This window comes from Colossoma macropomum, unplaced genomic scaffold (assembly GCF_904425465.1).
Source record: "Colossoma macropomum unplaced genomic scaffold, Colossoma_macropomum, whole genome shotgun sequence".
Classification (NCBI taxonomy): domain Eukaryota; kingdom Metazoa; phylum Chordata; class Actinopteri; order Characiformes; family Serrasalmidae; genus Colossoma; species Colossoma macropomum.
In genome coordinates, this window is record NW_023495530.1 from 998,834 (window position 1) to 1,022,739 (window position 23,906).

Here is a 23,906-nt window from a genome sequence, read left to right on the forward strand (position 1 = left end):
TGACTTACAGAATCTGCAGCGCAAATCACTATCAATCTAAAAGAGGCTTTCACTGGACAGCATCTGTGAAGTATTCTGAATGGTCCATCTGAACATCCAACTGAATAAACTTTATTTGTCCCAGGGGGGCAATTCATAACTGAGCATATAAACAAATGACCCAAACATATAACATAGAGACATCCACAGAGAACAAAAGACAAACATCTTCATAAATAAGATAAATAAATAAAAAAAACATAGTAAACACATGGCTCACCAGGAATGATCAGTGACCAACCTGAAGACAGAGTGTAGGACATGTGAAGGGTCTTTCAAAATAGAATGGCCTTTTTTAGAGTCTGTTGTGTATGAAAGACCACTTATTTTGGAGTAAACAGATATCAGGCTCTGTGAACAGTTCTTATTTTTTAGTTTTGTTGTTTATATCCTAGTTCAATAAAGGGGTCCACACAGTCATCAACATTATTCAGACAGTTCAGTTCCGAACCCTGGTCCTGGGGTATCACATGCCCTGCACATTTCAGTGTTTTCCTGGCTCCCAACACACTCATTTGAAGTCATGAAGGGCTTGTTAACCCTTAGAAACCTAAACTTTTGGGTATTTTTTTTTGTATTTTTTGGGTCAATTACAATTACAGTTGCGATTATAAAGTATTTACATATGACAGTCACACATGCCATATGTTATTTTCAGGAGACCATGGGCTACTCAGATATGTCAGATATTAACATGTAAATGTAAGTGCATTAATGTTTATCTTCTCAGAAATTGTTAGTCTGGAGTGTCTGTGAGCTGAAAGTGCAATAATTTTGACGGTAATTCTTTCTGTTGGTCATTATGATCATAAATAAATAATTAGCATAAGGCGGACGTTTTATAATTGATTTCCTGTCCTCTTGGATTCATGCTCAGTACTACAACTCTGATACCCAGCAAGACAGCCTTTATTTTTAATTACAAATTGAGTTGCATATTTAATATCAGATATTTTTAATACTCAAAATCAATGTAAACTGAAAGCCCTTTGTTTATGATATGAAGGCTAAAAGCAGAGATGTAATATAACAGTAGCGAGTGGGGTTTGGGTGATTTTGGAGCTGGATTGCTGGGTGACGGATGGTCACAGGTGGATGAAATCACTCTGGATGATGAAGCAGAGTCTTATGAGTGATCTGATGTGTGAACCCTTTGTTGGAAAATGAAGGCCAAACAGCAGAGCAATAATATAAGGATTTTGGGTGATTTTCCGAGCTGAATTACTCACTGATGCTGACGTCACAGCTCAACATCATGCCTGCTAGTTAGGGGCGGGTCTGCTGAATGTCCTGATATGGATCATGTTTGTATGAAGGCTAGAAGTGACCTACTGTTTTGCCTGCAAATTGTGGTCTCTGGTTAATGAGGGGTTACTGAGCTAATCAGCTGGATGAGGTGTGTTGGGAGAAGGGAAACACAAAAATGTGCAGGGCAGAGGATACTGCAGGACCAGGGTTGGGAATCACTGCTGTACATGGTGTTTTAACCTTTTCATTGAGAATAAGCAACAAAACGTCATTTGTACAAAGGCTGACAAGAGCCAACAAACAGCAAAAAAATGAGCTGCAAATGCAGAAAACACTTTCATCAAAATGATATCATATGGACTGCAATTTTACAAATGCTGTGCAAAATAATAACATGTGCTGCAAATTCATAGACACTGCAAACTCCAAAACACTTTCAGCAAAATGACTACACCAGTGCTACTGTACATACACAAAACGTATACAATGTCAGAAACATCGCAACATCAGTCAGAACAAAAAAGAAATGTTTGCAGAGGACACTTAAAGAGGATGGACACATTGAAACTTTTCAATTCTATGCAGCATAAATATTCACCATTAAACGTAATAAACCTAAAATAAAAAACTCAAAAACAAAAAATGATGTGCCATCATAGATAATCCAAAGCAGTGGCATAACTAGGATCTTATGGGGTCTAGTACAAAAACAACTACTGGACCCCCCAGCACACAAGAATTACTTTCAGGTAATAAACATAAGACAATGTAATTTGCCTGACTATTCTGTATTGCTGTGTCTCAAATTAGTTGATGCTCTCAAGGCACACCACTCCACCCACTAGAACCTAGAATATATTTTGTTTTGCTATAGTGCAGGGGTCTTTAATTAAAACTCAATAAGGTCCAGTTAGAGAAAATTTCCTCAAGCGAAGGTCCGGAACATCATAACGTCTAATCTGCATCATGATTCAGTGCCATATACTGTTTACTGAAGTAGCCTAGTAGGTATAACAACATCTTATACAGTCAACAACTGAACGTCAAATAAAATAAAGTGCACTTCAGTCACATTTCAACAACATTTACTATCAGTTTTCTCTTTTTAGAGCCGCCATGTGAAATAACCTCAAATACATTTCAACATATGGAATGCATCATTAATCTGTACAGATCACATGGATCATCATTGTAAAATTATGTTCATTAGAATTAAAATATTAGTCCCACATTATATAAGGTGTTTCTAAAAACTGTGTAATTATACATTAACAATGCATGCAATAACAATGTAACTACTGACTTATTTGATTGTAACAGGAGGTGCGTATTTACCTACCCTATGAAAGTACTGACCCTGCATCTGCACTAGAAAAGTTTCCAAATTCATGTTGTGATAAGGTAACCTAACCAATGCCAGTAACCTGGCAACGTTATCAAATCACATGGCTAAATATAAATCTGTAATTGCACAGTACGTACATAAAGATAATTATTTTAAGGAAACATGGACATCTGCTCTGCTGTGTAAATACTGTCACAGTACAGAACTGTTGAAAGCCAGAACTTTGGTTAAGTAAAGTAGGTTACATACGTCCAGTTATAATCAGAAAAGTCTTGCTGAAGATACAGCAGTTCACACTATTACACATAGGAAATTACGTAAGATACATTGGAGGAATAGCAAAATAATAGAAAATCATGTGCTCCCCTCTTTTTGAAATTATGTGTGTTAGATTTGTAGTATATTTAGAACTACTCCTGACCATGCATATTCTGAACAGTGTAATCATGGGTAACTCATTATGATTTGATTGATAACTGATTGGTAACTATTGTTCTCATACAATGTAAACATGTTTCTTCAACCAGTATAAAATAAAAACTTATTGTAGTAGTGACTTATTGTGGTAAAGGGCAGTAGAATAAATACTGTAATTGAAACAGAACAAAGTAAAATAATACTTCAGATGAAAAAAATGCAATGCATTTCGTTAATGCAAATCTCACAAATACTTCTGTTCTGCTCCACTATTTACAGTGTGTAGATGAAGTGAAAAAGGTTAGCAGAGCTAATTTAGGCTCACAGAAAAGGTCATTTAAATTCATAAAAGAATATCAAAAGATCGATTGTGATGATGTACATTGACCTCATGGCTGACCTCACCATTCTTCAAAATCTGAGTTGCTTTAGCTATTAATCCAGTTCAATGTAAACAAGTAAAATGTTATTAATACTTGTATAAATAAATATTCTGTAAAATCTTATTTTTGTATGCAAGCTGAATTTAATTATTAAATTTTAAAGATTTTTTAAATCTTTAAAAAAGATGTATTATTTTACATATTTTAAAAATATTTTAATTTAAATTATTAGATTCAATTCTTACATGTTAAATGAAAAGTTGTATTTTTAACTCTAAGAGCTAAAGTTTTAAAGGCAATACTACATTTCAGCTTTTCATAAGCTACATAGGCTACTTGGGACTTTGTTTCACATGTGTAGCTGTTTGGGGGCATTTCTGTATGTAAATGAACTGGTAATAAAGGAGCAGAGCAGTGTAGGATGTATCATTGTTCATATAGAACATACTCTATGCTTGTCTTGATAAATGAGACCCCAGGACTTTTCACTGTATCCAAAGCCAGGCTTAAATACATACTACTGGCTAGTGCTGGACAGTGTGATCAACAACTTGCTTTGAAAGAAACAAGGCAAAACATTTTACATCAACTCAAACCTGAAGAACACTTCTGCACTGATCCACGTTTTTACACTGAAATGCCAAAATTTCATGGAACAGCAGTATGTAAATTGATTATGAAAAATGCAATATGGTGTCCCACAAGTCTCTGTTTTAAGCCCTTTACTGTTTTTCCTATATTTACAGTCCACAGTATATCTAAAATGTAATCACAATGTTGACCTTAGTGCTGATAATTCTTAATTATATGTGTCAACTTAGGTACATTCAGTAACACAGCTCTAAATAGGCTCCAACTAATTCAGAATGGAGTACTTATGAGCTTACCGGGAAAAGAAAGGTTAAACAGACCACTTTTCCCAGCTGAGACAGGCTTACTGCTAATTCTTAGGATGGAGGCTCATTTACCTGTGTTGTTTTTAATTGTGCCTTTATTTTCATTTAGACTATAGTGTTTTTACTTTATCCCATAGTAATCATTTCAAAATGTTATAAATAGAATAAAAAAGTGCTATATAAATAAAGATACCTTACTAGTATTACAAAAGAAAAAGCCCACTACAGAATAACAATCATACAGAGATGACCTGTAGTTCGTAAAAGGACACTAAGTCTTTGTTTTTTCCAAATTTACTGATTGATTCCTTGATAGTGTACATTTTTCAAGAGATAGGGCTCTTCTATGTGACCCACAAACACACTGAGGCACCAGGATAAATCCAAAACCCAATCCCTGCATAAAGGGGCTCAGTGAACGTACAGTGGAATGTATATAAGTGGGTCAGTGCATGTGTGTCAATGGAGACACTGTAGAAAGACAGACTGCCAGAAGACCAATCCAGATACACTCCCACTCTTGAGGAAGAGCTAGGTAAAGCCATTTGCTTCTTATTGTACCTGGCAATGTACCTGTTATTAGAACAGACCAGAGCCCAGGACTTCTCATTGTAACCAAAGTCAGGTTTATCATTGCCTTTTTTCCTGCTGATTCCTTTGTATGCCATTGCTAAAGCAGATACTCCGCTCCACTCAGCCTCCCAGTAACAGCGTCCAGTCAGGCTCTCTCTACACAAAACCTGTGGACAACCATCAAATCTCTCTGGATGGTCAGGATACAACTGCTGCTCTTCCATACGGGTCACCTTTCTGTTCTTCTCAGACAGAGACACAAATGTGTTTGCTGTGTTTGGGTCCAGTGTGAGTTTGCAGGCATCTGCAAATGAATGGACAGAGTATTTTAATTCTAGTGGAAGTGGTAGGCAGGAATTTAATTTGGACAACAAAATTATAACACAGATTGTTTTCTTTGTTTTATTTTAATTGGGGATGCAAAAATAAAGTCAAAAAATTTTGAAACAGGTTTCCTCGTTTATAATTTTATTTTACTTTAAATTTTTGTTCTGTGCAAAAGTCAGAAGCTGCCCTTCATTAATGTATTTTCTATTTTAGGAAATATAAATCTGTAATTGCACAGTACGTACATAAAGATAATTATTTTAAGGAAACATGGACATCTGCTCTGCTGTGTAAATACTGTCACAATACAGAACTGTTGAAAGCCAGAACTTTGGTTAAGTAGGTTACATACGTCCAGTTATAATCAGAAAAGTCTTGCTGAAGATACAGCAGTTCACACTATTACACATAGGAAATTACATAAGATACATTGGAGGAAAGACTTGAAGGTTCTTATTCTTAAATAATATTTATGAGCAAATTGTTCCTGCTTTTTGCCCGCTTTATGCTGTTAAATTACAATAGCAAAATAATAGAAAATCATGTGCTCCCCTCTTTTTGAAATTATGTGTGTTAGATTTGTAGTATATTTAGAACTACTCCTGACCATGCATATTCTGAACAGTGTAATCATGGGTAACTCATTATGATTTGATTGATAACTGATTGGTAACTCTTGTTCTCATACAATGTAAACATGATTCTTCAACCAGCATAAAATAAAAACTTATTGTAGTAGTGACTTATTGTGGTAAAGGGCAGTAGAATAAATACTGTAATTGAAACAGAACAAAGTAAAATAATACTTCAGATGAAAAAAAGCAATGCATTTCGTTAATGCAAATCTCACAAATACTTCTGTTCTGCTCCACTATTTACAGTGTGTAGATGAAGAGAATTAGGAAATATTTCTGAGGAGATATTGCTGAGGAGCACTTGCATAAGAATAAAGTCACAAAAGAGAAAACGACACTCCAACAATTCATGAACTGTCATCATCAGCACTTAAGGCATGAAGACTACTCAGTGCTATGGGTTGTGTTCCTGAAAAAAGAAAGTCAATTTGAAAGAAGACAATTTGCAGCTGCCGGTGTTCTCTGGACAATGGACTGACAATCCCAGAGTCTAGGCCTCAACATCAGTATTTGAGTTTACTTTGATTGTGAGAAGCAGAAAATGCAACCAACATCTAAGACTGAACTTTGGAAGTGAGGAAAAACAGCCCTGCTGATTGATTACTTCAAAAAGTAAAAAACTGCAAGTAAATCTCCTGAAAAGAATGGAAACTGTAATAGAGGCCGGCCAAGTGTGGACTGATTAAATGCAGAAAATGTTTATATTACATTTAGTTGTGGCTTCTCTTTACATTTCTGTAAATCATTTGTTTCGTGCATTGTTCCTTGACAAATTAATAACTTAAATACTTAATGGTTATTTGAAAATTAAATAATTGAAAGATGGTCTTTGCTTTGTATCTTTGTATCTTTACTCTGTAGTTTATGTTATATTGGACTGTGTAGTTAAAGTTTTTCCAATCTCTGTCAAAAAGGAAACCATTTCCCTTTTTCCTATTTTGAAATAAAAAAATAATGGCACAAACTGACATGGGCTGTGTGCATTAAGGGTATAAACATTACTTTGAACACAGTGAACTTACACTTTCTTAGTCCTGGTTTGATTCTGTTCATCCCTGCATGCTCCATTCTAAAAACACACATAAATAGTCATTTATGCATTCATTCTAATGCTTTACAAGTTGAAACCAAATGCTCATTTTCAACCTTGTTGTTCTCTCACTTTTTACCTTTACTTTTGCCTTCGCTTCTAGGTTTACACATACCTGAGCGTCTCCAGTCTGTAGCAAGGATCCTGTAGTCTAGCAAAGAGCAGCTTTTCCCCTGTATCTCCTGGGTGGTTGTATGTCAGATCTAGTTCTTTGAGGTGTGAGGGGTTTGAACTCAGAGCTAAAGCCAAAGAAGAACAGCCTTTTTCTGTAATCAAACAACCAGACAATCTGCAAAAAAGGAAAAAAAATAGACACTGGATCATGATTACACATACTCAAAGTGAAAATACTTCCCTCCTTTCATATAAACTGCAGCTGAAATGGTAAAAACTGAGAATATGTATAATCCGTCACAGACTACATAAAAAAGTGACTGAACGCTGTGGTCCACTCCATGCTCAAAGTCAGCAATGCCCCGATCAGTGCTCACGGTACCTACGACTAACCTCACCACTAGCACCAGGAGAGCCAAGCCTTCTTATGCACAATGCAATATAGATTATATGTTACAGCAGGTGAGCGTGCTGGCGGCAGACTTAAGCACTTTGGTCCAGCAGGCTTACCCCACATTTGGGAAGCACGTTCAGGAGGAGTTGGTGTTGGAATATTTACTCTTTGACATTGGTTCGACTATCATTGGGCATGGTTTCCCACACCACGACAGGTACGCTGGATGGCTGAGGGGAGATCACTGTCCAGTTTGGCTCCATTACTAGTGGCCTAGTTGAAATGAGAGGGAGGAAGATGCTCCCAATTGTGCTCGGAGGTCTGAACCAAGCACACAAATTCGGGCTTGCATCTATACGTGAAGTCTGTATACTTGGTTTAGACTTCCCGGCAGCGATGTGAGCCATGATCAACGTCATGAAGACTTTTCTGAATCTGGACAGGAGGCGAGGAAATCAGCACATGAACTCCAGCGGTAAAGTTAAGGTGGAGGGTCTTGGCTCCCTGGCAGTGAGGCTTCCGCCTTCCATGAGGGAGGCCTTTGGCACTAGAGGAGCTGAGCACACAGAGCTAGAGTCCTAGGCTGTAACTCTGGTGGCGGGGCTCATTGCCAGGTCGAGGGAACGACAGTAGGGCTGGGCTGGTAACAAATATTATAAAAATTTAATTACAATAATTATCGCACTATAACTTTCCTTGATAGAATTATAAGAAATGTTTGACAAATGTTCAATATGACAGACCACTTCCACATTTCCACGTCCTAGTGACAGCCCTGGTGGCATTTTCTACTGTAAGAAAAGCTACTCTACTCTGTTGTTGCCATGAGAGGGCGCACAGAGTTTTTCGACATGATTCAATAAGGGAGGGGCTGGGGACTAAAATGGGTTATCAAAGTCTATGAGAGTGTCATGCATACCTTCAGCCTTGCTGGGAGTGGGTATTAGCAGCCACTGATGCCAGAGAAAAGACAGCATTCACACTGTAGCATTTCACAGTAATGGCCTTTGGCCTCTGAAACGCATTGTCTATGTTCAAGTGGCTGACAGAACAAGTGCTAGCCAGTGTCCCCATCATCTCGATGATGTGCTGCCCATGCACCAGATTTTGATGGGGCACTCGCAAATTTGGAGCTGATATGTCAAACTATTAAATCTGCAAACCTCTGGCTGCACCCCAAGAAACAATCTCTTTCAACAGCATGTAAGCTTTAACAGCCACACAGTGAGTGTGCAGGGGTGGAACAGGCGCAAACATTTACTGCCATCTGTGCGAGGTGCCGGTACTGGCATTCTCACAGGCAGGTGGCGAGTTCATTTTAAACAAAGATGCTAGTGACAAGGGCATCAGCACTGATCTCTCGCATACACAGGAGGGTATTGACAGGTTATCGTCTATTACAGTCGGCGGTTGAGCAAGCAGAAGCGCAATTACTGCGTAATGCAAAGGAAATTGCTAGCTGTTGTGGTGGGGCTATGACAGTTTTAGCTCTAGCTCTACGGTATTCCCTACTTGTTGTGCACTGATCACGCCACATTGACCTGGCTCATCCAGTTTAAAGAGCTAGAGGACCAGGTAGCAAAGTGAATCATGACACTACAGAAGTACAATTTCTTCATTTAGCATCATGCTGGACTTCTACACAGCCAAGGCACTCAGCGCAGGTTGGGACAGTCTTTGTTTACATAAAGGGTTGTTGTACCACATGTGGGAGGAGCCACTGCCCAGCAAGTGCTTCTGGCAGTTGCTGGTGCCATGCAGTCTGTGAAAAACAGTGCTGGGCATGGTGCATGGGGCAGCTGGCATGGGGCATTTCGGGGTGGGTGACTTACGTACAGCCAAGAAAAGGCTGCCGCAACCATCATCGGGTTTGTTGCAAACCCTCTGCACTGGTACCCCAATGGACAGAGTAGCCATGGATGTCCTGGGCCCCTTTCTCACCACCGAGGCTGAGAACAACTATGTGCTCATGGCCATGGATTATTTCAGTAAACGGCTGAGGCATATGTGGTCCCATACCAGAGTGCAGCCACGACAGCAGAGCAGCTGGATTGGTATGCAAGAGGAGCTCCAGAGTGACCAGGCACGCAACTTCGAGTCAGCAGTCATGGCTGAGGCTTGCAACTGACTGGGTGACTGAAAGACCACACTGCTCCACCCTCAGAGTAATGATCTCATGACCCACATGGGTTTCAACCAAACGCTCACTACTTATTTGGCCATCTTCACTAATCAGCACCAGTACAATTGCCCTGGTCTGCTGGCTTGCCGTACTGCTGTGCAGAAGTTGACTGGGTTCACTCTGGCACTTCTCATGTTTGGCCATGAGCTCAGGATGCTTACAGAGCAGGTCTTTGTGAGCCCATCGGGGTCAGAGGGGGACAGTGTTACCAGAGGAGCTGAGGAGCTTGGTCACTGTCACCATGTTGTGAACAAGCTTGCCAGGGGCCATTAGGGTGAAACCAGTGACTGCCAGACAGGAGGTGGTGTATAGGGTCTGGGCAGGGCAGCAGACTGTTATAGTTCACAGGGATAGACTGCCCCATACTGGCCATATGAAAAGGAGGCCATGCCCGGCCGGACAGTCATCTCAGGAGCTCTGCCCTAAAGATAAGTTGGAAGTCTTCCGGTATTCTTAAAGGACTTGCCATGTGGATCACCAGAACAGATAACACTTGAAGGGGGGGGCAATGAGGCATCACTTATGCCTGTGTTTTATTTTAGTTTAGTTATCCTTTTCATTGCTTTTATTTAGCACTTTGGGGACATGTGTGTGGTGGTAGAAGCCTTCTAAGAGGGAGTGGATTGTTTTTATAGGAGGAAAGAGAGATAGCTAGCTTAACTACCACAACCTGATCAATATAAAGCAATGGACATTCTTGTGAGTTCAAGATCGTTTTATTTTTTTAAAGTCAATTTATAGCTGACGTCAATGTAAAAACTTTTTTTGTACGTATCTGATTGCCACTGCTATGATCATTAGAGGACCCTGTTATTCAGCTTATGAAAGTGTAGCTGGATGTATTTTTGAAATACTAAAATGATTGATGAGTTTGTTAGGGTTTATGGCTCTTTAAAATGTATACAGTATAAGATGCAATTTAACTACAAATCTAAAACTGTTTTTCCCTTTCCTATAATTTGTGTATATAGTATTCAGAAAAAAGAATGTTGTTGATTACAGTAATATATATATTTAAACAATACAATGCACTGTCATTACTACATTACAGTATGAGTGCTCTACTATTATTAAATTTAATATTAATATAACACAGCACATGAGCATCTCTGTCTCTATTCACTTACGTGCATACACGGCAAATGCCGTTATACCATTCTTCTGTTTCAAAGTAAAACTATGACTACATCACACTCTTTTAATCACTTTTTGGCCATTTGAAGAAAAGCTTAAAGCTTTAAAAAGCTACTATTATCCATTCAAGAAGCAATTTATAAAAAGCTCACCTGAGTATCTCCAGTTTACAGTGTGAACTCTTCAAGCCAGCAGAAAGCAGCTCTACTCCTAAATCCTGAAGATCATTGTTACTAAGATCAAGTTCTTTCAGTAGGGAGTTTGACAATTGCAATGCTGATCCCAGATTTTCACAAGTTTTTTCCCCAATATTACAGATACTCAGTCTGCAAAGAGATAATAATTACATAACACATCTTCTTAAAATATATTGTGGATTTTATATGTCTGAAACTACATGAAACCACATGAAATAAGAAACCAAATACATATAACTGATGTACTTAAATTTAGTTCACTTGTCACAGTTACATAATTTATAAATGTATTTATTTTTCATTAAAAAGCACATTCACTGAAAGTTTACCTGAGTATCTCTAGTTTACAGTGTGAATTCTTCAGTTCAGCTGTAAGCAGATTCGCTCCTAAATCCTGCAAGTTGTTGTTACTGAGATCCAGCTCTTTTATGGCAGAGCTTGGTGATTTCAGAGCAGAGCAGAGTATTTCACAAGAGATTGTGGTGATGTTACATCCAGCAAGTCTGCAAAGACAGAATAAACTGCAAATGAATAAAGTAAACAGAGGCTGTGGAATCCAACCTGAAAGGAGCTGTCTGATGAGATCTTTGTGGCAAATGTCAGACATTCTGTTACTAAATCTAACATAGCTAAACACATGCAAAAGCCTGTGCAACAGTTTATAGGTTAAAATGACGACAGAACACAGAAACCTCATTAATGCTCAAACCATGTGTGTATGTTATCACTACCAAGTCAGGTGAATATATTTACAGACAATGGATTTCAGTCATCTCCAGAGTGCCTGGGCATTGTGCCTCCTAAAGGACAAATGCAAAAGCTGAATCAAACATAAAATAATTAAAAAATGTGACCTATCGTAGTTCAGAAGATCCCATGACCTTGGTCTTCTACAGTACTACTGGTAGATGGCAAAACCGTTGCAGATATAATAAGCAGGAGGCAGGAGATTAGTGTCTCTAAGCCAGTCACATATCATACTGATGAATAAGAAAGTAGGCGAAAAACACATTATTGCAAAAAATCCCTCCTACACTGTAAAAAATGGTTTGTCCATTCATGTGCATCTTCATTTGAGCTGGTTTTACTCACCTCCAATACCAACAAATAAACTTGTTATCATATAAAGTAATTTGCACTGAGGATACCATGCTACAAGCCAAGACTGAGTACTGTGGTCACATTTGATCATTTGATCACTGTTCCGGAGAAGCTATATTTCATTCTTATTTCAACACATTGCTGTGATGAGAGGGAATAACAGTCTGACTTCTTTTGATTTGATTATTTTTCCTTTTTTGGCAATATTACTAAAGACTGTCAAGCTTACTGACCCCTGAAGTGTAGGTCTTGGAATAATACAATACAGTAGACATTTATGTTCGAGTGCTGGGTGAAATGTTACAAGGTACATATTTTGCTTCTGCATGCAACTGCAAGGTGGCTCCAATAGCCTATACTATACTATCAAGCCAGATGTAGAGCAAGAGTGAATGTCCCTTTTTGATTCACTTTTGTCCCTGCATGTGTGGTGCCACATCACCATAGAGTTTAAAAAGAAAAATGTGTATAAATAACATGTTTGAAACATACTAATGTTATTTTCAGGATGGAGTGTTTTAATGCAGCAAAGTTAAATATGTAGGCAATTTAAGATTCACAGACTAAAACTGGCTAGAAAGCTCATCTGTTTTTTCAGACAAAGTTCACCTGAGTATCTCCAGTTTACAGTGTGAACTCTTCAATCCAACAGAGAGCAGCTCCATGCCTGCATCCTGCAGGACATTGTTACTGAGGTCCAGTTCTTTCAGAGAGGAGTCTGCTGATTTCAGAGCCGAGCACACAGTTTCACAGGAATTTGTGGTGAGATAGCAGCCAGCGAGCCTGAAAAGGTAGAGTAAATATGGTACCTAATACAATGGTTCATAGGAGATTATTTAATAATAATAATAATAATAATAATAATAATATTATGTTGCACCCCATCACATGACATTGAATTTAATGTGAACATGGGTGTGTTACAGTGTAATAGTGTCCAGTAAAGTTGATAAATAGACTCTTTCATAATGCATGTAATTCACCGCATATTCACACTAATTCACCCTAATTCAGCAGTGATCAGAACTGCTTTGTGGAGAAACTCTGAATTCCAGGTGATGTAATGTCAATCGCTGGTACGACTGTCTTTACACTGTATCAAGATAGTGTTTAGTCTTTATTTATGTAGACTTAGTTAGCATGCATATAGTATGAACTATAGCACAGTGCATTAGCATTCCCCATTTTGATTACATTTGCTGCTCTTACTTTTAAGACTGTGTAAATTAATTATAAAATAGAAAAAATCAGACTGTATTTGCAGTTTTCCTAAGAGATAAATGTCCTTAACACTCAGTCACTATTCAGTTTTCAGACATAACACTTACAGAGCTTTCCTGCAGTTGTTCACAGCTGGGAGCAGTCTTCTATAACCTTCTTCTGATGTGTTATGCTTCTTTAAGTCCAACTCGTCCAGCACCTCCTCTGATATGTGCAGCATATAGGCGAGTGCTGAACACTGTCCAGGAGAAAGACCTGTTTCGAAGTGTTTCTCTGATTTGAGGTACTCCTGAATCTCTCTGAATAAAGACTGGTCATTTACTTCAGTGAGACAGAGAAACAGGTTTATAGATCTTTCAGGAGAAAGATTCTCTGTTTGTATTAGGTGTTTGATGTGCTGTACTGTTTTGTTGATGCTGTCTGAGCTGCTCACTGTTTGTGTAAGTAGGTCATGCAAAAGTTGCTGATTTGACTCCAGTGAGAGGCCCAGCAGGAAACGGAGAAATAGATCCAGGTGTCCATTCTGGCTCTTTAAGGCTCTATCCACTGCTGCTTTCAGTATCTCTTCCAACGAAACATTGCCAGACCACTGTTTGTCCAGTGGATTAAAAAACTGCAGTGGTTCCATGTTCTTGCTCATATAGCAGTGAAACACGTAGAGAGCAGCTAGGAACTCCTGAAAGCTCAGGTGCACAAAGCAGTAGACCTTCTTTTGGTAAAGCACAGATTCCTCCCTAAAGATCTCAGTGCAAATGCCAGAATACACTGAGGCCTCGGTGATACCAATGCCACATTCTTTCAGATCCTCTTCATAGAACATCACATTCCCTTTCATAATCTGTTTGAAAGCCAGTTCAGCCAATTTCAGAATCATTTCACTGCCACATTGTGGTAGTTTCTTTGTATCCCAAATTTCCCTCTTCAATTTTATCAATTCTTTCTTTATTTTCCCACTTTCACTGTATTTCTGTTTTGTTATTTCTGTCTGAGTAAGCAGAAAGTGTGAGTACATTTCAGTCAGAGTTTTAGGAATTCCTGTATTACTTTGTTTTGTCATTTGCTGAAGAACAGTGGCTGAGATCCAACAGAAGACTGGAATGTGGCACATAATGTGGAGACTCCTTATTCTCTTAATGTGTGAGATGATACTGTTGGCTTGCTCTTGGTCACTGATTCTCTTCCTGAAGTATTCCTCCTTCTGTGGGTTATTGAACCCCAGGATTTCTGTCACACGCTCAATGTACTCAGAGGGGATCTGACTGGCTGCTGCTGGTCGAGAGGTTATCCAGATGTGAGCAGAGGGAAGCAGCTCTCCTTTGAAGAGGTTTGTCATTATCACATCCAGTGATGACACCTTGGTTATGTCTGACAGGTTTTCACACTGTAAAAAGTTCAGTGGAATTCTGTTTTCATCCAGGCCATCAAAGATGAAAACAGCTTTGCAATCATCAATTATCTTTGGGTCCAGATCTTTGAGCTCAGGATGGAAGTCACACAGAAGTCTATGAAGACTGTATTGGTAATCCTTAATCAAGTTCAGCTCTCGGAAAGGAAGCACAAACATGAAATCTATGTCCTGATTTGCTTTTCCTTCAGACCAGTCCAGAATGAATTTCTGCACAGAGACTGTTTTTCCGATGCCTGCAATGCCCTCAGTCAGCACACATCTAATTTCTCCTTCTGAGTCTTGTACTGGTTTGAAGATTTCTAAGCAGTTAATAGGAGTGTCTTGCAAGAGTCTTCTGGAAATGTTCTCAATCTGTAAAACCTCATGTTCTTCATTCACTCCATTACTCTCTCCCTCTATTATATAGAGCTCAGTGTAAATGCTGGTCAGAAGAGTTTTATTCTCCTGAGATTTGAATCCTTCAAATAAGCTCTCATACTTATTCTTCATGCAGGTTTTGTGCCTCTCTAAAATCCTGTGCAGGTCATCTCCAGGTAGGAAGTACTCTTGCTTCCTGGATAACCCCATGTTTGGAATTGTTAAAGGATTCTTCCTGCAATGGACACCAGTAAGGTCTTGTAAAGGCCTGGACTGATCCTGGAGCATGCCATCCATCCTACTACTCAGAAAGACAAAGTGTTATTATTATACAAATATTGTAATTACATATTATTATTATTACCATTATTATTATTTTGTTATTGTTGTTCATTTGCTTTTGTACTATTATTATAAATTCCATCTATTATTATAAATTCCGACTCTTTTTAAGGAAATATAAACAGCTAATAAACAATCATTTTCATAGCAATTAGCATAAAATGCCAATATATAGGGATCATGCCCAATCTGGCAACAAGAGCTGCTGGTACTATCTTGTGTCAGTGATGAGCTGGGCAGGAGAGCAGAGGTCTTGTCATTGTCTTAAAAAATGAAAGTGTTTTAATGGCTACAAACATAGGGGAGAAGGGAGAACAGGGCACAAGCTAACACTTTGTTTTTTGTTGAATCATCTTATGATGTTGACTGTAGCTTGAGTGGGTTCAGAGATCAGTTTTGCCAAAAATACAAAGTCTTTGGGTGTGGTGTTCCATACTCTTCTAGTGATGAGACAGGTATGTCATCATTACCTTTTTAAATATATTCAAGGAAGAAAAATATCAATACATCTGAAAACTTAAACTTTGTATCTACCATCTTTGAACAATTCATCCTAAACGCGGAATAACTGGGCGGCTAGTTTTAACAGTTGCTGGAAATGACTGGTAAATTTATGCAAAGAAAATTAATACTATACATTGCTATGTTGTTCAAATCTAATGAGCTTTAAAGCCAAAACAGACCTGCATCGCAATAAATATTTCATTTGGGAATTTCAACCCTATTGGGATGCTTGCAAAATGTAAATAAAAAACAAAAATAATAATGTGCAAATCATTTAAACCCTATAATTAATTTAAAATAGTACAAAGACAACATATCAAATGTTGAAAATGAGAAATGTAATTGTTTTTGAAAAATATATGCCTTTTTTTAATTTAACGCCAGCAACATGTTCCCTAAAAGTTGGGATGGGGCAACAAAAGACTGGTAAAGTTGTGTGATACTAAACAAATCACCTGGTGGAACATCTCACAACTAATTAGGTTAACTGGCAACAGATCAGAAACATAAATGGGAAAAAAAAAAAATCTTTCAGAAGTTGGGGAGGGGTTCACCACTCTGTGAAAGACTGCATGGGCAAATAGTGCAACCATTCAAGAATAACATTTCTCAAGGTAAACATCAAAGAAAGAGGATTTCATCCTTTATGGTACATAATATCATTAAAAGATTCAGAGAATCTGGAGAAATCTGTGTATGCCTGAGACAAGGTTGAAAACCAGCACTGGATGGCTGTGATCTTTGGGCCCTCAGGTGGCAATGCATTGAAAACAGACACAATTCTGTAGTGGAAATCACTGCATGGGCTCAGGAACACTTGTGAAAACCACTGTCTGTGAATATAGTTTGTTGCTGCATCCACAAATTAAAACTCTACCATGCAAAGAGGAAACCATATATAAAGAGAATCCAGAAATGCCTTTGCTGGGATTGAGCTCATTTAAGATGGACTAAAGCTATGTGGAAAAGTGTACTGTGGTCCAATTAATCCAAATGTGAAATTCTTTTTGGAAATTATAGATACGGGATCCTCCAGGCTAAAGAAGGGAGGGACTATCCAGCTTGTTATTAACACACAGTTCAAAAGCCAGCATCCGTGATAATATTCTGTGGACTGATTAGTCAAAGGTGGACCTTTTTCGATGATATGGAGCCCACTACATCTGGCATAAAGCTAACACTGCAAACGTGTGAAATGTCATTTAGCACACAACTGCAAGCTACTTTCCTTGTAATGACTGCTTTAAGATCTGGAATGGCATTGTCTGCTGATAACATTCCCTTACTTTGACCAATTTTTAATGATTTACGTTGCTTCCAAAAAGCTGACCTGTGATGTACATGATATACACTATATGTCCAAAAGTATCCACCAATTCTAATTAGTGAGGTGAGCTACTCTAAGCTGCAATGAAAGATGACACAGGTGTTCAATTGCACAAACACAGTATGTATGATGTCCATATAAAATCATTGCTGATAGAATAGGATGGATGCAACAGCTGTAGGCTTTGGAGTAATGGAGCTCCATACAAAACCTCTGAGATGAGTTGGAGTCATGTTTGTGATGTGCAATCAATTATTCAACATAAGTACCTGACATCGCTAATTCTCTTGCAGCTGAACACAAATGTTTCAATGTCTAATGTAAAGCCTTCTCAGAAAAAAGTAGAGGCTGTTATGACATTAATGGGTGAAAAAGATCCTTATACCCTTATACCCTTAATTTCATAAGAAACTGGGTGAGCATGTGTCGGCAAAATTTTGGACATAGTGTACATTAAGTTGATAAATGATCTTAATGTCCTTAATGTTTCACTCACTTCGGGTCAGAGGGCACAGGTCCACTTCTGAAATTAAGAGGCTCTTGATGGGAATGGTCACTCTTCATAGACACACAGCTGGGAACTGGACATCCTGCTTTCTTTGTGCTGATGGCAAATCATCCATAATGAGAATAAGGTGTTGAGTATGTACTTTCTTTATGAAATCATTTATCTTAAGCATTCTATTCTATTTCCTCTTCTTTATCACTCAAGGCAAGTTACTTACTTTGGTTGAGAGGCTCCTCTTTCACTGCTGGAGTTATGAGGTTCCATCATGGAGTTGTTTCTCTTCTCAGACATACAGCTGAAACTGGAGATGCTGCTTTTTTCTTCTTATTGTTCATACAATATAATATGTAAATACTCATTGCAGCCTGATGAGCTTGTTGTCAACGCAGCATAAAAGTACCTGATGAATAAATAAAAGTACAATGTTTATTTGGTTTAGTCTTTTGGGCAGTGGTAAGATTGGTAAGTGGTAAGGTGCAATACAAATTAAAACTGCTAATTTAAAAAGAATATTTTTCATAGAGATACATGTTTGCTAGCTACTTTCTGCCAGACTGTATTCACATAATTATTTTAGCTAATGTGCCATTGACTCCTAGAGCCTGTCCCAAAGTCCACTGTGATTTGTGGCTTTGCTTAAGTGCACACTTTTGCCTATAGTAAGCAATTCTTTGTTAAGACCGTGAATGGTGTGTCAGAATACCCCCTTTACGCAGACAACGGAGACTCGAGCCCCGTTCATGCCAGCAGGAAATGCTGCCCATTTTACTAAATATTAGCAAATATTTTACCTCCCTTCAAAATTATATCAAATTTGTGGGCATTTCTGTGAATGCTAGGATCTTGTGACTATTTTGAGCCTTAACGTTCATTTCCTGAGTAGCTGATTTTAAGAAAAAAATTATTTTGTTTTGGGTTTCTTTAGCCAGCTGCCATGACTTTCTGCCCTGTTTTTTTACAGGGTGAAGTGGATGCTGCAACACTTAAGCAGACAAGAACTGTATACTTTTCACCCTATTTACTTGAGAATTATCTCTGTTTACCTTATGTATATTCTTTGGCCCAATACCACTCCAAAGTGGTCTTTGGGAAAATTGTGAGTCTTGTACACTGTATTTTTGCGTGTTTGTGAAATGAGACATACTTGAATACTTACTGGAAAACATGTGAAAGTGCACACCAGTACACAGACTGCAAGTGTGAACTTTATTGACACAGGCTGTAATTAAAATATGGTGCACACCTGCTCATTCTCTCAAGAGTTGACAGACCATTTGGTAAGTCCCCCTTTTATTTTAACAACAGCATGCACTCATACTAGTATGGACTCAACATGTCTGCATAAAAGCCTCTGTTGAACAGATCAAATCCACCAGGCAGTTGTCTGAATATGAGCTTCAAGTGAAGGGAAAATACACTGACCTTTTTATACACTGGCCTTAACATGGTCAATGTTCAAAATGTACTAAAAATTTGCTATGAAAAGTAACCTAGAAATAGGGCAAAATCTTTTTGCTTTAAACAAATAAATTGATTAATTTATTTATTAATGGTTTAAATGAAAAATATCCCAGATTCAATGTGGCCTCAGACTTTGGACCTCATATAATGAATATACCACAGCCCAACCACATATAGTGGGGTCAAAAAGTCTGAGACTGCTAGAAAGTACTTCTACTTGCATTCCTTTCTAATTCAATATAAAGTTTTTCTTTTTGAATTATGTTATCAGCATAACAGCTTGCATGTGTTGATATTTTTACATGAATTTCAGAATCTTTTAATATTTGGTAAACCCCCTTTTTTCTTTAATGACAGAGTCAACCTGGCAATGAATTCCACAAGTTCTGCAAAAGACTTTTATTAGTAGATCCAATCCACCTGAGCGTCATCTGCCTACAAAGACCCTAACGTGGTCAATGTCACAAATTTGCTTAAATTTGAATGCTGACTTACACTATTTGGACAAAGGTACTGGGACACACCTCTTAATCATTGCATTCAGGTGCAGCATTCAGTCCCAATGCCACAGGTGTATAAAATCAAGCCCCTAGCCATGCAGCCTGCCTTTACAAACATTTGTGAAAAAATGGGTCGGTCTAAAGAGCTCACTGAATTAGAGTGTGGTACTTTCATATGATGCCACCGTTGCAATTTCTTCCCTCCTAGATATTCCACGATCAACTGTAAATGGTATTACTGAAAAGTGGAAGAGTTTAGGAACAGCACACAGCAAGTCAGCCATGAAGTGGCAGACCACAGAAGGTTTCAGAGTGGGTTGCCGAGTGCTGGAAGCATAGTGCAGAGTTCAATAACTGCAGAGTTCCAAACATCATCTGGCATTAACATCAGCACAAAAACTGTGCGCCGGAAGCTTCATGGCATGGGTTTCCATGGCCAAACAACTGCATGCAAGCCTCACATTACTAAGCACAATGCCAAGCGTCAGATAGAGTGGAGTAAAACGCACAGACACTGGACTCTGGAGCAGTGGAAATGTATTCTGTGGAGTGACAAATCATGCTTCTCTATCTGGATGGATGAGTCTGGGTTTGGCAAATGCCAGGAGAACGTTACCTGCCTGACTGCACTGTGCCAGCTGTAAAGTTTGGTGGAGAAGGGATAATGCTATGGGGTTGTTTTACAGGTGTTGGCCCCATCGATCACCTCTGGGATGAACTAAAATGGAGATTGGGAGCCAGGCCCTCTCATCCAACATCAGTGTCTGACCTCACTAGTGCTCTTCTGGATGAATGTGCTAAAATTCCCACAGACACTCCAAAATCTTGTAGAAAGCTTTAGCTTAGTAGAAAGCTTTCCAGATGAGTGGAAACTGTTATAGCTGCAAAGGGGTGACCAACTCCATATTAGTGCCTATAGATATAGAATGTGAATGTAGGTGTAATATGTAGGGGTCCCAGTACTTTTGTCCATATAGCGTAGAAATAGTGCAGAACCTTGAATATTTCTTTTCAGTTTTACTTATCATAACTTTTAATTTGTTTTACATTTTTGAGTGTTCACCTTCATTCCACAGAAACTGACTATTTGGCATAAAAACAGCAGTGAGATGAGTGATACAACGTGTTAGGATATGTTGTTTATATTGTGGTAAACTGTCTACCATGTCACTATCACCACCACACTATCTTACCAAACTAAAGGTTGTAGTATGTTTGTCACATCGATATCTGTATTCTACAAGTGAATTTAGACCTGTATGTCATGTGCACGTGTCACAGTAACAATTTATTACTCATACAAATTCATTAAAATTCAACCAGGGCATAATATACCAAATTAAAGGTTGTAATATGTTTGTCAGATGGGTGTTTGTAAACTGCAAGTTATTTTAAATATGTATGTCAAATGGTTGTCTCACAGTAGCGATTTATTTATAGAAAAAAATAATTAAAATTCAACCAAGGCATATCTTACCAAACAAAAGGTTGTAGTATTGTGGGAACGGCCACGGGGGGCGCGGTCAACCAGAGAGCTGCACAAAGGGGCTCAAGGGAGTTGTGCACCCCAGTTAAAAAAGGCACTGTTTGTATTGTTTATTGTTTTTATTGTTGCTGTTGTTTAGTTAAGGTAGGTGTATGTGTTAAGGGGTCACTGGTAGCATGAAACCTGTGGCTAATGGTGACCTCCCTCTGGAGTTGTGTTGTGCATGTGCCTTTCTGCCATCTCATTTTAACAAGTGCTGTTCTTGGAGTAGAATCATGGCTTCACCTAAATCTTGGTCTTGACTGCTGTTACAGTGTGTTTGTCAGATGTGCCTCTGTACACTACAAGTGACTTTAGATCTGTACGCCATATGGATGTGTCACAGTAGCAATTTACTTTTAGAAAAAAACTGATTAAAATTCAACTAATGCATATCTTACCAAACTAAACAACTACAACTGATTTTAGATTGGAAGGTTGCAGTAGGTTTGTGCAGTGTGTCTCAGTACAACAGGTTTAGGTGACGTCCAGTATATGTTTTTTTTCACACAAATTTAAACAGTAGCAGTAGGTTTTTAATAACAGCTTTACAAAGCACAATTCCACCAAGTTATATCTGCAACATTTTTTAAAACTGCAATGTGTTGTAGGATTGTGACAGGGCAATCTGCAGGTCCACTACAAGCACTTTCTGACTGCTAAAATTAACAAGTACTTCAACATCAACGGGTTGTTAACGTTAGTTCATCATCTGCGTATTTCAGCAGGTCTCACGTCTTTACAAATGACACCAACAGGCTCCTCATCTCTGTATTTACGTTTTTAAACAGTATGCGCACTTTACAGACGGTCCCCTACCCTCGTCCGCTTGCTGCAGCGATTGCGGCCCTCAGCGGCTGAGGGAAAAAAGAAAACTGCACTGCGCATTTGCCCGCCGTGGCCACTGCAGAGGTTGAGGCAGTGCGCTACCGCACGGATACCCGCTGTCCTGCGTCACGTCCCGTGTGTATCAAATAAGTCTGCTGCCGCTTATCCTGCCATTAGTCTCTAATCGAGGAGGAGTCACCTGCACGTATAAACACGCAAAACATGTTTTGTTCTTGATTTAAACTGCAAACAATAACCCACATTACGAGTGGCTTAACTCGTTTACCAGGTGATATGCGGAACGCTCTGCTCGCTTACCTCTCCTTCCCTCCTTGGCGGCGGGTTAAAGTAACTTTCGGTTTTGCCTCATGTTCTGATTCTGTGTTGTCATTGCTCCCTTTGCGTCATCACCCCGCTTCTGCTGCAGGAGCTGTCTCCATCAAAAGCGTGCAGTGGGAGGGGACTATAAACCCCACCCGCCCTGACAGCGCACGTACGTCCATGCCAGAGCAGAGCCGGGTTATGAGAAGCCTGGCCACTTCCTATCCCCCCCAGTTATATCAAAAACTGGACTGCTGAACAGCAGAGGGCGCCCACGAGGGAGTCCTCAATGAATGGGAGTGAATGGAGCTCAACGGCTAAAAACGAAAAGTGAAAATAGTTTCTAATCACTGAACCAGAACTTTCCTTTAGTTTTAGACAGTAGAAGGATGTGCTTGACTTAAAAAAGCAATTAAAACCTGTATGTTTCCTTTTTTCTACAGCAAACGGGTTTTGGGCAGCAGGAGGCAGGCGTTACTGCTAGTGAGTGCTGATTGGTTGGCGAGCGGAGCAGCTCATTGGCTGTTCGCGCTCACTGACGTCATGAACATATATGAGGCGCCTTTTTAAATTACTATAACTCGAGTTTGGAAGCTCTTTAAAATATAACAGCGGTGTTAAAATGTTTTATGATATTCAGTATTCAGGAAATTATTGAATTCTTTTACATTAAAAATATTTGAGCATTTATAAACTAATGATTTTGCTCAAATGCTCCATATCAACCCATTCATTTTGGACTCGCTCGGGAGTGCCCTCTAGTGTTTGAGAAACCCGGACGGCATTGCAGAGTGGAAATTCTCCTCTCTACAAGTTCTCTGGCCAGAGCCATGTAGAGAGAGAGTGTGTCAAGGGAAGTTCAAAATGCTTGATGGTCATGTGATTCACATAGACTTCAGATCCAAGTTCCAGGAAGTTCTTGGCGGGCATTTTAAACCCATAAACACAGAACTGAACTGACGTTTTTCGGTCCTTAGCAGCCAATAAATGCATTGATTTACAATATTCGCCACTATTTGAGGATTAAACAGCTATCGTTACTTGCCTTCTTGAGATGTTAGGTTAACGTAAACATGGTTTTCATGTGTGTTGTCATTATTTATTGCTTTGAAGTTTTGGTATTATAGATATTATTCTTAAAGTTGTTTGGTAGTTAAGATCAGTCATATCTTAATCCCACCTGCTCGTAGAGGCTGGAGCCCTCCCAAAGATAGCGCACGTTACTCTGGTCATACTTAATCGCTGACCAACACAGAACACAGCCTTCAGATAGAGTACTGTCATCATACACGCACACTAATTGTCATACAGATATTCGGAAAACCTCGTATCCCTTTTAGTTTGGTGAAAAATCAAATTTATGCAAATTTCCTCTTAGCCTGAATAGTTGAGACTTGTTTGGTTTCTGAAGTTTGCTTAACTACAAGGCTAATATAGCTAATATGTAAACCGCACAACTAAATTATCACTTTCTATCTAAAAACTGAGCTAAATTGTTAATTAATCTCTCAGGTGTATTAAAATGGACA

General features: G+C 38.8%; 1 protein-coding gene across 2 annotated transcripts; it reads right to left on the reverse strand.

Annotated features, from left to right (window-relative positions):
* Positions 1-89: 89 nt before the first annotated feature.
* LOC118802334 (NACHT, LRR and PYD domains-containing protein 12-like) lies at positions 90-22,592 on the reverse strand. Of its 2 annotated transcripts, XM_036562850.1 has the most exons (10): positions 22,375-22,592; positions 17,960-18,142; positions 17,731-17,838; positions 13,404-15,362; positions 12,685-12,858; positions 11,304-11,477; positions 10,930-11,103; positions 7,069-7,242; positions 6,886-6,932; positions 90-5,205 (listed from the first exon to the last, which is right to left on the reverse strand). In XM_036562850.1, the coding sequence occupies exons 2-10, from the start codon at positions 18,031-18,033 to the stop codon at positions 4,673-4,675; spliced, it is 3,417 nt and encodes a 1,138-aa protein (XP_036418743.1). In that variant the 5' UTR covers positions 18,034-18,142; positions 22,375-22,592; the 3' UTR covers positions 90-4,672. The 2 variants fall into 2 exon arrangements, with proteins under 2 accessions (XP_036418743.1, XP_036418744.1); XM_036562851.1 differs by lacking the exons at positions 10,930-11,103; positions 11,304-11,477.
* Between the last annotated feature and the right edge of the window lie 1,314 nt (positions 22,593-23,906).